The following is a 13,481-nucleotide window of genomic DNA, read 5'->3' as shown; positions in this document are numbered from 1 at the left end:
AATCCTGTCTAGCACAAGACACTGGGAACCAGTAAGATGTAAGGGCTGGGCCCCTACTCTGCTCTTCCTTCCTGCATGGGAAGCCTAAATCCCATCACCAATTTCCTTTTGGGAGAGGATGCCAGCGGCTCTCAGAGGTGCCCTGATAAAGTGTAAAGGGTCCTTTCTGTCCAGGGAGCGCCAGGTTTTCCCATGGCATAGAAAAACATTTCCATGAAGGCTGGTCCCAGGATTGCTTTCTCCTAGTTCTACCCAGCCCCTAGACACTCCTGGCCCAGAGCCCTGGGCTCCAGGCCCTGGGCGAGTCACCACACCTGGAGGAACACAGGGAGCTGGGACACCAGGCCGTGGTTTTTACTTCACGACTAAATTCTCGCTGCTTAGGTGTCAAAGCCCAGTTTGGCTGCTCCCTCTAGTGGCCAACTCTTGGCAGAGCAGCCCTCTGGGGGCCCCTGAGGCACCCAACAGGAGGAAGCCCAGGAAGCGCGGTGAGGAGCCCCACTGGGCCTGAGGGTGGGAAGCAGGGGTTCAGCACGCCAGTGCTAAGATGGGCATGCTCCCGCCTCCCTGATTCCTTCAGGCCAAAGGTGCCCTTGTCCCCTCTACAGGGTCAGTCTTCCTCAGGCACAGGCTGAGAGGAGGCATCATTTAATGCATGGAAGCCAGGAGCCCCAGGGGAGTTAAGGACATTTATTTCACATTCACACATCTGTACATTTTCTATAAATAACATGGAGCTGAAATATTTACAGTCATCTCTCGCCCACTCCCAGACCCGCTCCCTTCTGGCACCCAGTGCTGAGATGCTGCCTCCAGACAGATATGGATACTGAACTTGGCCTCCGTGCCCTGCCATGTTCCTGGCTGTGGCAGCTAGTGGTCCCTGGGACGCCCCTAGCCCCAGCCACTGTTCTCTCCTGCCAAAGGCCAGATAGGGAAACCGCTGCTCAGTAAACAGCAGGCTGTCAGTGTGGCCCCACTGCAGTGATGGAGGCCATGGTAGGTAGCAGCCAGGCTTGTGCCCACAGGCAGCAGCTGCCGGCCTGGGAAATGCCTAAGGAAGCAGGGAGGTTGCCACTTGCTCTGCTGCCCCTTGACTCTTCCCTTCTTTTCTCTGCCCACACCTCGTCTGAGGGGAAAGGCCTCAAGCTTCCCTCATTCCCCAGAGTGGGACCACTCCCAGCACCCAGTGGTGCTAGATCACAGAGGATGGAGAGCCCAAGTCCTGCCCTAGGGGCTGTAATGTCAAGGACAAGGAACCACAACACAGATGTCTCAAGGACACGCAATAGTAGGCTTGCACTGGCCGATACTCTGAGTTCTTAGAAGCCACTGGCCCGCCAGACACACAGACACGCACACATGTACTTTTGAGCCCTGAGGGGACAGGAGGCTGGTCTTCTGAGAGTGGAAAAGGAGAAGGTGGAAGAGACTGGCTCTGCCCTGTGAGACACAAGGACACTGAGACGCAGAACTGGGGCCCATCTAAGCCGTGGCAAGGGGCTTGTGGAGAACACATACACGTCACCCACTTCTCAGTCACAGCAGCATCGTGCACTTGGGAACAGTGAGAGGCAAGGGGCGTCCCCTGCATTGGGGCAGCTGCAGCCTCAACCACTCTCCATCAGCTAGAGACGGGCCGGGGTGGGGTTCTGAGATCTTCCTCACTGCTATGCACTGCAGCCACATACGAGAAGAGACACAACACAGAGTAGCAGATCTCGTGGGCCTAGAGGAGAGAAAACCAGCCAGATTGACACGGAGACTCCTACATCTTCTTGTGTGCAGATCTGCCAAGTGGGAGCTCCTGCCCTGACTCTGGGCTAAAGAGCCCCAAGCGAGAGCTGGCCCGTGGGAGGGGATGCGTATGTGCATCTCTCCCAGGCTGAAGACTTCTTCAGCTCCAGGCCAGTCTTTGGCATCTGGACTAGATTTGCCCCTCACCCTGTGCTCTCAGAGGCCCACCCCACTCCTGCTGGAATGTCCCCAGGGAGCCCTTCACAGACTGGCCTGTCAGGGTTGGGTGGCACACTCACCATTGGCGTCTTGTACTTGTGGCTCACCACTTCTTTAATTTCAGGAACTAAAACCGGACGGGCAAGAGACAAAACAGAAAGTTCAAAACTAAGAGCAACAGTGCCATGCTACCCTAGGCGGCAGCGCCTGGCGCCAGGGCCCCTTCCCCTCTGCGGCCTTTCCCCGTGGCTGCAGCAGCCTAGGCTGCGACAGCTCTGTCCAGCCCTGCCAGATGAGAGGACACTGGCCCAGACTCCTCAGCTGGACCTCTGAGGTCTGCAGTGGCTCCTGGCTTGAGGGCTGTGACTCTACCCACTCCTTCGAGAGCCCCAGCACAGGAGTGAGCTAGTCTCTCACCAGCTTGGTCACTGTTACTGTCTGGGGCCCCTGAGGATCACAGAGGGTGTTCCCAGATTTTAGATGGGAGGAGAGAGTTGTCTCTAGCCTGTGCCCCCCCGTGCTGAGACGCCCGAGAATGCATCGCTGTCACCAGCCCCACACTCTGGTCAAGTTAAACATGGTCCCTGTACTCCCAGCCCCTACACAGAGGGTCTTGAGGCTGGATGAAGAAGGGGCATGATACTAAACCCACCAGACTTGAAAGTTTCCTTCCCTGATGGCAGGAGAGGCCCAGGCCTGCATGTGTGAGGGAGAGCGTCAGAGGGCTCTGGAGCAGACACACCGAGCGGAAGAGACAGGCGAGGACGGCACCCGGGGAGGGAGGTGACGGAGCATCAGGCAAGATACACACACGTCCACAGCCCGGAATGCAGACTAAGAGTCATCCCTGCCCCAGCCATGCAGGGATTCTGCTTGGCCAGAGGAAGGAATGAGGTCCCTCCCGGCCTCAGCCACCATCATGGCCCCCGGAGCCTGGGAGCAGGGAGCCAGAAATGGTGGGATGAGAGCTGGCCACACCTTCTCACCCTGGGAGGTAGAGTTCGGGGGCCCCAGGGTTAACAGGGAATAAACTCATCAAAGGTAGAGCAAGAAGCCCAGGTCCTCCTCCTGAGATGGAAGATTCCCCCAAACGCCTCTCTGGCAGAAGAGAGAAAGGAGCACACGGGAGAAAACTCAGAACCAACGAGCCAGCGCGAGGGTGGAGGAGGGTGAGAAGGGAGAGGGTGGGGAGAGAAGGGGAGAGACGAACTGACAATGTGAGTGGCTGGCTTGGGTGAGGGGAGCCCGCCCACCCACTGCAGGGCCTGGAGAGAGGCAGCGCGGCGAGGTCACTTTACCTGCTGGAGAACGAAGGTTTTCATAGCAGCGATGAGGGGCACGAGAGAATGAAGCACAAACACAGCAGGAACTCAAAGCCCCAGGGTGAGAGCCCACAACACCACTCTCAGTGCTTGGCTGGAGGGAGGCTGGCTCCCAGCTTCCAGCGACCACTGCTCTCTGCCCCTGAGGCCACTAGGCCTTCTGCCCTCTAGAGTGAGCCTGCCTGCACCACCACATGCCCTCTTCCAGCACAGGGGCCAGGCGGACCCCGGACTGACACCAGGGCGGCTGGATGGAGCACTGGGCCGCAGAGGGGATTGCAGCAGGCGACATGAGCTCAGCAGAGCTGGAGGGTGGCCCGCCTGCTCTGCCCAAGAACTTTCTGACCACTGGCTGGCTGAGCAAGGGACAGTGGCACTGGTTAGCAGAGCCTCTTAGTAGTGACGCTAAGCTCTACTCCCGGCGTCTAGGCCACTTCTTTTCTGCGGCTGCTCCCTGGCACCACCATCTACCTCTTCTTTCTCCTCCCTTCTCTCATCTCAGGGAGCCCTCTGCCCTGTCACTCCTGCTCCTCCTGACCTCTCTGCAGAGGCTCTTCTTCTCTGTCTCTAGTCCCTCCTCTGGAGCTCCGAGGTTTGAGTTACTGCCATGTGAGTCCAGACCTAAGAGCAAAATAGTGTAATTACCAAATTCCTCCAGGACAAAGACGCCTCGAACTGTATTGCACTTTTTAATGTGATTCAGCTCTATGAAAACCTGCAAGAGAGGGAGGGAGGGTGGGGTAAGGCCCAGAGGCTCCCCCAGCGCCCCACAAAGCCCACTCTCCCAGCTACAGCCCCACCCCCACACAGAAAACCTATTTCCCAAAGGGAGGACGGAAGAATCCACACACACACAACTCAAAAGCGCTAAGAAGCGAAGACAGCAGAAAGGGCATGTACCTTCCGCTCCTGGCCGGAGGAGAAAGCATGGGAGAGAAAGGAAGGCGTTAGTTTTAACGGTCAAAACCAACTCGAAGGCCCCTCTGCTGGCCTGGGCTGCCTGCCCACACCCTCGGCCCAGGGCAGCGCTTGTAGGACACTGTGCCCCAGAGGCCCCCCTCAGCCCATCAGCTCTCTACCCTTCCATGCATCCTCCTCCGGCGCAGAGGGCTGGCACGGGCACAAAGCTCCCCTCAGACTGTCCTTGGGGAGGGAGGTGTTGGCATCTTCCTTGAAACAGGATCCAGGCTCTCCCAAGAAGTACGTGGTGACAGTAATGAAAGCTACCGCTTACAGCACCTACTAGGGGTTCTGCGATACTCCCTGTGACCCCACGTCTACTGGCACAGGCCACAGCACCACCCTCGTTTGACAGACGAGGGCACTGAGGCTCAGAAAGTATATTTGTCCGTGAATAATGAAGCTGGGCTGTGAATCCACGTATGTCCTGACACCAAACACCACACTTTTCCCACCTTCACCCCACACTGCAGAACCCCACCGGGGGTCTCGTGCTTCCTCAACACAAGCTGACTGCTATGTGCTAAATGGTGGACCCCAAGGCTGTTCTCTCATCATCTGTCAGGGCTGGACGTCCTCTCTCCATAGGATCTCCCTTCTGGGGCAAAGCCTTAAACTACAGACCAGCCTGTACGTGCTTTGTAACGGTTAGATGTTAGGTTGGTCCAAAGGGGCTATACCAAGGTGGGGACCCGGAAGAGGATATCGGGTGTCATTTAACGAGACCTTTTCTTCAGAAGGCGAGGCACCAGGGGAGGCCATGGCCGAGTGGTCAGAAGCCTGCTCCCCAACGGGTGCTGGTACCTTCACAGTCCAGAAAAGTACTTAAGTAAACCCCTCTTTGGGCTGACCCTAAGGTCTTAAGTATGCTATTTAATATACTCATATTACTAATAGTAAATATACTCCTAGAAGTACACTCCCATCACTCCAAGCTGCCCAGCTGGATTCCTGAAAGGAGAACTAAGATGGCAAGTGGAGGGAGGAAGGCCCAGGGTCCAGATGTTCACCGCCCCAGAGGATCTGCTGCCTGGCTTGGGGCTGTGGTGCTTTGCCCATCCGGGTCTGGCTCAGAGCCTCAAGGAGAGGAACCAGTACATCAGGGAAGGGGGAGGGAAGGCACTTGTGTGAAGAGTCGGGACTGGGAACGGACCTGGGATGATGCGCTGGCCTCAGAAAGGAATTAGCTTAAGGAATGTCCACTGAGAGAAAAAGTAGCGCTGTGTTAGAAGACCAAGAGAGAAAAAAGTCAGCTCCTATGGTGGAGTCACACTGAGGGAAAGATTATCCTGAAGAGCTCCCCAGTCAAGAGAAGGGGAGTGGGGCCTGTGGAGCAGGGAACGGAGGAGTCGGGACACTCAGAGGAAGGAAAAGATTGGGAAGAAGAATCAGCAGGAAAAAAAGGCAAATAAACACACACACTCCGGGTAGGACAGACACAAGCTACTCACACACACACAAGCTGCACGCGCACCAGCACTGCGCAGGGGCATCAGCCGGTCTAGACTCTCCAAGCGAAACCACCAAGCAGAAGCACACCCTGGGGTAAGGGGAGGCGGACACTGTGCGAAGAAGGGCCGGGTGAGACGCTCCCACTCACACTGTGCTGCGTCTAACGGACAGGGGCCGCCCGGCCACCAAGGCTCCTTCTCTCTCCCTCCTCCCACACAGGCTCCCTGCGTTGTCACTGTGCCCTCCCCTTCGGCCGCTCTCTGGGCCAGCTGCTTAGACTCCTTCACTAGCCCAGAGGCCTCTCTCATGCTTACTGGGGAAGCACTGGGGACCTGGACACTGATCCTCACTGCAGAGGGCACAACTGGGCGAGAGAGCCTCATGCTGCCGCTCACACCTACCTGGTTGTGCATGAACTTGAGATTGATCCCTTCCAGGGTGACCTGCAGCAAGCCACCCTCACCAGTCTTCATGTCCTGCACAGGGAACTCGCCCCCTAGTTCCGGTCCTGTGGTGAGGGAGGAGGTGGTCAGCTAACTCAACGGCAGGAGTGGGGGGATCCCAGGCCTGACCTCTGTGTCAGGCCTCCACCACTCGGAAGGGCGGACGGAACCGTGCTCTCTCACCCGGCTTGATGCTCTGTTGTCGGGCGGCAGCACGCTCCATGCTGTCCTTCACGCAGTAGTACAGCTCCCGACACTGTGGCACAGGGAGAGAGCCGTCTTGTCGGATAAGCCCTCCCGAGCCCCCCACCCTCTGCTCTGGCACGGCTGCTGAAGGCCTGGGCCGATGCCAGGACCTCGGAGACAGCTTTACAAGTCCCACACAACAGCCAGAGGCAAAAGTGGGGCTCCAGACGTGGAGTGTGGAATGTTAACTTCCCTGCAAGAAACTCAACACTTTTCCCCCAAGGCCCACCCCCAATCCGAACTGAGCTCACACGTACCTTCTTAGTATAGAATTTGTTGAGCTGGGTCTCAGAGCCATTCCTACGCCACAAGCACAACACCTTGGTCTTGGGACAGTAGGTCATGTTAATGAGCTTTTCATACCACCAGCGCTCGTACACGGTCCCAATGTTACTGCGTAACACCACGCAGTCGTCACACACCTGCGGAGGCGCACGGGGCAGTCAGAGGCCCTGGTCTCCTTGAGTCTCTCCCACACCAGGCCACATGACATACTATTCCCCACGGGGAAGGATGGCACAGCTGGTCCTCGGAGCACCCTCAAGGTCAGGTTTTCTGCCTCATACTCAGTCTGTCTTAGGTGGAGACACAAAACTCAAGTGCTGGACATACTGTCCACTAGAAGGTTTACTGACAGAGGAGAAGTCACTGAAAGCAACTTGTGGGCAAGGAAGGAAGCTCACTTTGCACTTCAGTCAATGTTTATTACCTCTTACACATCCTGGACTTAAAGCACTCAGAGGCTGTCCATGCCTCCACCATACAACCTTAGGAATCATCTCTACCGACAAGCACAAAGGAGGGCATTACGGCAGACTTAACCAAGGGGGAAAAATGCAACCAACCCGTCTTCTAATCCTGGCTTGGCCCTAGCTCTGCATGAATCTCTTAAAAAACTAATTACACAAATAACACATGGACAATGCTTACTGCACAATGAATTATACAATACAGGTGATACAAACTAAAAGGCCAACGTTCTCCTTCACATCCTCTTCTTGCTCAACATACTCCCTCAGGTGAATGTATCTGTGCGTATGGCTTGAATTATTGTGGGAGACAGAGCATGATGGTTAAGAGCACAGGTCTAAGATCAGACTGCCTGGGTTTAGATTCCGGCTGTCCCCAAACTTAGCTGCATCACCTTAAACAAGTTAATCTGTGTCTACGTTTCCTCATGTGTAAGATGAGGATGGTAATATTAGTAGTAACTTCATGGAGTTACGGTTAGATTAAGTTAATCTGCATAAAATTCTTAGAATAAAGCCAGGCACACAGAAAGTACCCTGGACTTACCTGCTACCAACAACAATATAACCATAAGAAACACAATGATAATTTTATTACGACCACGTTGATGATTTTCAAATCTTTCTCTGTCCTCCTGAGTTCTGACCTCTCTCTACCTGGATGTCTCACTGGCAGACCTCAAACTCATCAAGTCCAAACCTGAACTCCACATCTCCTTCCATGCAGATCCTCCTTCTAAGTCTCCTGTTTGAGTAAACAGCATCACCATCCCCCCAGCTGTCCAAGCTAGAAATGAAGGAGTGATGCAAGACTCCTTCCTTTCCCTCTAACTACGCCATCGAGTCCCACCCCTTCTATCTCAAATACCCTTGGAACACACCTTCCTTCCCCCACTCAAGCCATTAACTCCTACTCTTCTTTCAAGTTTAAGTTCAAAAATCACTTCTAAGGGTTGCCCATGACTCCCAGGCCCTCTGCCATGTATTCCTATAACACTAGCCCCCCAGACGTCTCTCATAAAACTCATTATACTTTATGACACTGTGTTTTTAATGATCTGACACCCCCCATGGCTTGTCAACCCTGCAAGAGCAACAGAAACCACTCTCTTATTCACTGCTGCAACTCCAGACCCAGTGGAGTACCTGGCTATAATATGTGCTCCATAAATATTAAGTGAATGAATAAGGAATACACAAGACTACCAGTTTTAATCTACTACTTAAACGCTTACTGGGGTTCAAAAGCCTTAGGAAGAAAAGGGCCAAAGCAGCTGAGTAGGAATTAGAAGCTTGGGTTCTAGCCCCAGCTGAACTCTGTGGTTCTCTCTGTGTGGAAGCTGAAGACCATTCCACATTGCATAACCCTTTAAGAACGCCATGTGAAGAAGAGGGACAGGTGTTTAGGAGAGCACACGATTTCCAGGCTAGAGAGCTGATGGTAGAAATGGGTCCTGTTTGCCTGTGCTGCTGGTGGAGGTGTCAACTAGTGCAGTCTTTGGGATGGCAACTTGGCAAAATCTGTCAAAGCTGTAAACACATATATATGAGCTTGATTCAGAAATTTCACACTAAGAGTCTGTCCTACAGAAATTCTCCTGTGAGTGTGTGAAGATGTATCCTCAAGGATAATAAAATGTCGTTTAAAGGACCAGTTAAATAAACTATGGCACAGCCATATAACACCTAATGGTTAGGGCACCATTTAAAAAAACAGACAGATTTCTGTAATATGTAGACATAAAGATGTCTGTGACACATTAAGTCAAAAACACCAAATTACGTAACAATATTCGTACTTTGATATCACTTTTTTTAAATGGAGGTACTAGGAATTAAACCCAGGACCTTGTGCATGCTAAGCACACACTCTACCACTGAGCTATTACCCACCGCCCCAGATGATTTTTATAAACACTAATTCCATGTAATTAAGCTGTATTTATACAACTACGCATTTTTAAAATCTGACAGGATTCACACCAAATTCCTTACTAGTGGTTACCTCTGAGACATGGCATTGGAAGGAAGTGAAGGGAAACTTCTACTTTTTACTTTACTTATTTATTTAATTTATTTAAGTGGTTTAAAACTTTTATGGTATATCCTGTTTTACTTTTGTAACTAAAGGCAATAAAGATTTTTTTTTTAAAGTCTTTGCAAACTGCTGATCATGCAGCCAGCAGGCTGTGCTGAGTAAGGCTAAATCTGATCACCTTACAGTAGCCCAGCGCTGACAAAGTGAGTGAGGTCCACTTGTTTGGCAGTTCAGGGGGAGCATCTATGAGGTGATGGATCCACCCCACACTTCAGGGGCTTGGTACAGCAGTGACAGTGAGCTCTGTGCTGCAGTGAAATCTCTGGAGTTACTGTGGTTCAGATGTCCTAAGTTAGCCCTCAGCTCTAAAAGGCACTCAGCCAAATTCTAACACTTGAAGGTGACATGAAAATGACCCTCTTCCCAGCTACATCATCATGTTTGTTTCTGCCTCAGAGCAGAAACTGCGCCCCATCTTTGATAAACCATCTGTTCAAAAAGCTGTGAATGTGAAAATCAAATTCAACTAAGCCAAAAGGCAACGGAAATACTTATAAAAACTAATTTCACTACTTTATATAGGATTTGTACTTGGTCCCTAAAATTACTTAGAAAGAGATCTATTTTAGAATTAAAAACATGGAAATGAAGAAAACACAGTCAATTTCCTTCTCAATATTGGAGTAAGAAAGAGTTTTCCAAACTATGACTCAAAATCCAGAAGCCACAAAAGAAAGGGCTAATCAACTATATAAAAGTAAAAAAAATTCTGCATGGCAAAAAACACCATAAGCGAAATCAGAAAACTAATGAGTTTTACAGGGGCTAGAGCAGGCTGCCCACATCTGAACCTAGGATCACGAGGAGAGAGCCGACCACATGAGGCAGCAGGAAGTAACAGCACCACCTATTCTTGCCAAACACTGAATCTGAAACTGACTGAACCTCTGGACTGAACTGCTAGTTTGTAAAAAATACAAGTGGTAGAGGAACATGTTAAGCAACACTAAGGAGATGCAATCAGCAAAAAATCTAAAGTGTAAGACTCCCAATTCTTAGATAAACCTGCCCATGTATGAAATGAAGCAGGCACAGCATCATTCAGAGTTGCACTATTAGCAACAGCAAAAATCTGGAAGAAAACCAAGGGTACATATATACTAACCGGTTAGTAAACTATGGTACAGGCACACAGTGGAATACTATACAGCTGTAAAAAGAAGAAATCTCTCTTTGTACTGATACAGAAGCTTTCCAGAATATATTTAATGAAAAAAGCAAGGTATAGATCAGTCGATATGATGTGCTACCTTTATGTAAAAACGTAGAAAAGTAAGAATTTATGTTCATATTTTATTGTTTTTGTATAGAAAACCACTGGTAGATACAAAGTGGTTTTAAATAAAAGTAGTTACCTACAGGAAGAAGGGGTGAGGTGGATGGGAAACTGAGTGGAAGGGGTAAGAATGAGAGCAAGGCTTGCCAACATACAGCATTTTATGTTGTTTTGACTTATGGACAGTGTGACTATATCATCTATTCAATCTATATGTAAAAGAAATGATAGGAAATTACCTATTATATTAATCTGTTTGCATAAGAGCCTGACAATTTAATGCTTAAATAGATCATGAAGATGAATGAGTTAAGTGGGAAAAAATATTCTGGCATCAGTTCTAGGAGTTCGTTATGACTCTGAAATGTTCCTTTGGGCCTCTAGCATGAACCAGCACCTACCTCCATGAAAAAGATGTCTCCATTTGTGTCTGTCCCCGCATGTACCACAAATGTCTGCTTCTTCATGTGCCGGCTGCCACTGGACCGGATAGAGAGATCACGTCCATTCTGAGGAGAGAGAGATTTTAGGGACATTCAAACATCCCTCTTACAGAGCACTCTGGGCCAAAACACCCCATTCAGCAATTCAATTCATATCAGCTTCCTTAGAGTAGTGCCATCTGCTGGCCACTGGCCGCCATGGATGTGTTCTCAATCTTCTTGGTCTCAGGACTCCTTTACCTTTTAAATTTTACTGATGACCTCCAAGAGCTTATGTTTATGTGAGTTATATTTATAGAAGTTTACCATACTAGAAATTAAAACTGAAAAATTTAAGCATTTATTAATTAATTTTAAAGTAATAAGTAATTCATTAATAATCAATCCATTACATGGTAATATAAATAACATATTTTAACTATATCTCCCAGGACAAAATAAAATTTGAAGAGCAGCACTGTTTTACATTTTTGCAAGTCTTTTTAATGTCTGGCTTAATAAAAAATCACTGTGTTTTCATTATCTGTTTCTGTATTCAATCTGTTGTGATATGCTGCTTTGGTTGGAGTATATTGAAGAAAATCTGACCCCACAAATAGGTATCTGGAAAAGAGAGGAGTATTTTACTAGGCTTTCCAGATAAATATTCATATTCTTCTTTGATACTACACCAGAGTCTCAAGAAGTAGCAGTTTCTCAGTTAGCAGCAATGTGGAATCTGAAAACGTATCAATCAACATTTTGTACTTTGCTACATTAAAATCCATTTGTCTGCTTTACATTTTGAGTGGGTCTTTTACCCATCCTTGAATTTGTAACATTACACATCCATCATCTGGAAAATACTGGTTCACCAAGTTATGCAGCTCTTCCAAATGCTGACATGTTTCATTATACAATATAAAAAAAAATCACATTAACATCATCATTAACCTCATTAGAAAAGTCTTTGAATACTGAGAATCTTCAAGCTCAAAAGTCTGCCAAATATCCAACTCCAAATCATCCTTTCAAGTAAAAATGATGTCCTATGAACAGAGCTGCAGGTTTATCCTGCAACTCAAATTGTCACAAATTGCTTTTCCTTGAAACGATCACCATACTTTGGTTTGCAGCAGAAATGCTTTATGTATATTCCTCATTTTGTCACATAGAATATTAAAAAGATATATAATCAATGATCAGATTTAATGAAACTGATCATTTTAACTGCCTCATCAAAGACATTCACAAGTGAAACTGGCTTTTTGTTTTATTTTCACCTGACAATGTGTGGAGGGGGACATGAGCATGGTTTGGCACCACTGTCTTCAATGTGTTAAAGCACCAGGAGTTTTACCCACCTGAGCTTTTGCACCATTAGTGCAAATGTTAACCTGATGAAAAAAGACAAATAACGTTTTCATGTTATCATGAAAACAGTATTCACCTTGCAGATCCACAGAAGTCTACAGACCACACACACACTGAAATGGCTGCAATAGGATGGTGTTGGTGCAGAGAATCCTATCACCAAACAGAAGGGCCAAAGCCTCATCTAGAGTCAAAGCCTTATTTTCAGAAAGAGGGATTTTGAAAAATATACAAGCTAAGAAATGACCCATGGGGCAGCCTCTGTGTTAGGCCACAAGGTCCACTGCTGGGAGGCTGACCAGTGCAGTGGAAGGGAGCCGAAGGGATGGCCCAGGTGTGCTCACCAGGTTTGCCAGCTGGTCGAGCACTTCGTTGATTTGCTGGCTGTACACAAGCCCAATGTGGGACTTTCCCATCAGGCGCCTCACCTTCTTCCGGATGTCATTCTTATTTACCTGGAAAGCCAAAACAGGATCTTAGTAACTTTCCTACTATCTAAGAGAAGTAGAATTCTAAAACACCACATCACTGAGGCTAGGAGAAAACATTCAGCTGTGTGTTCTGCCAAGTCTGGGAAGAAAAACCCTGGCTCTGTCTCCCTTTGACTTCTGCACAAAAGCGGCTCTTAAAGCAGTTCTGATTTAAGTGGATGGGGACTCAAAGGGTCATATCTTCCCTCCCCTCAACCAGTACCATAACATTCGCCCCTAAAGCTCCTGGGGCTCCTCAGAGTGTAATTCCAGACAGTAATGAATTAGAGTAGAAACGTTCTAGACTCAGCTGTTGCCGAGACAACTCCTAGGCTCAAAGATCACCACCCTTTCCCAATCAGAGTTAACTGGTACCTCCGGAGTTAGAGTAGAGTGACCCTTAAACAGAAAACGAAATAAACCAAGAGGGTCTGCAGGGCATTCTCTGCATTTGATGAATGAGTTCCTTCACATTTAGAGAGGCTGAGAGAACGGGAGGAGGAGAAGCCCAGGAGCTCATTCTTAGAACATCCCCCTTCTACCCACCAAGCCCTTTTCAGAGGACACTTCTATTTGGTAGCATAGATGTTCCACAGCTGTAAAAACCAACTATAACCAAGTCAAACCAGAAAGCACCATTACTTTTTAATGGGTAGCTCTTTTACATCTAGGAAAAGGCTATATGATAAAAGACTAGTGCTAAAAAATGAATT

General features: G+C 48.9%; 1 protein-coding gene across 35 annotated transcripts in view; it reads right to left on the bottom strand.

Annotated features, from left to right (window-relative positions):
* Window positions 1-675: 675 nt before the first annotated feature.
* Window positions 676-13,481, bottom strand: part of MADD (MAP kinase activating death domain) — a 36,480-nt gene continuing 23,674 nt past the window's right edge. For 22 of the 35 annotated variants that reach the window (XM_072969898.1, XM_006212258.4, XM_072969899.1 and 19 more), the window contains 8 exons: window positions 12,643-12,753; window positions 10,904-11,011; window positions 6,637-6,801; window positions 6,317-6,389; window positions 6,092-6,198; window positions 3,924-3,993; window positions 2,037-2,083; window positions 676-1,729 (listed from right to left, as the gene is read on the bottom strand). In XM_072969898.1, the coding sequence (XP_072825999.1) occupies window positions 1,625-1,729; window positions 2,037-2,083; window positions 3,924-3,993; window positions 6,092-6,198; window positions 6,317-6,389; window positions 6,637-6,801; window positions 10,904-11,011; window positions 12,643-12,753 (786 nt within the window). In that variant the 3' untranslated portion in view covers window positions 676-1,624. Of the gene's footprint in view, window positions 1,730-2,036; window positions 2,084-3,816; window positions 3,900-3,923; window positions 3,994-6,091; window positions 6,199-6,316; window positions 6,390-6,636; window positions 6,802-10,903; window positions 11,012-12,642; window positions 12,754-13,481 lie in introns of all 35 variants that reach the window. The other 13 variants (XM_072969913.1, XM_072969915.1, XM_072969918.1 and 10 more) reach the window with 2 other exon arrangements.

The sequence above is a fragment of the Vicugna pacos genome, chromosome 10 (genome assembly GCF_048564905.1).
Source record: "Vicugna pacos chromosome 10, VicPac4, whole genome shotgun sequence".
In the NCBI taxonomy this organism is placed as follows: domain Eukaryota; kingdom Metazoa; phylum Chordata; class Mammalia; order Artiodactyla; family Camelidae; genus Vicugna; species Vicugna pacos.
Note: the sequence above shows the minus strand (reverse complement) of the source record. Positions and strands in the feature narration are given on the sequence as shown.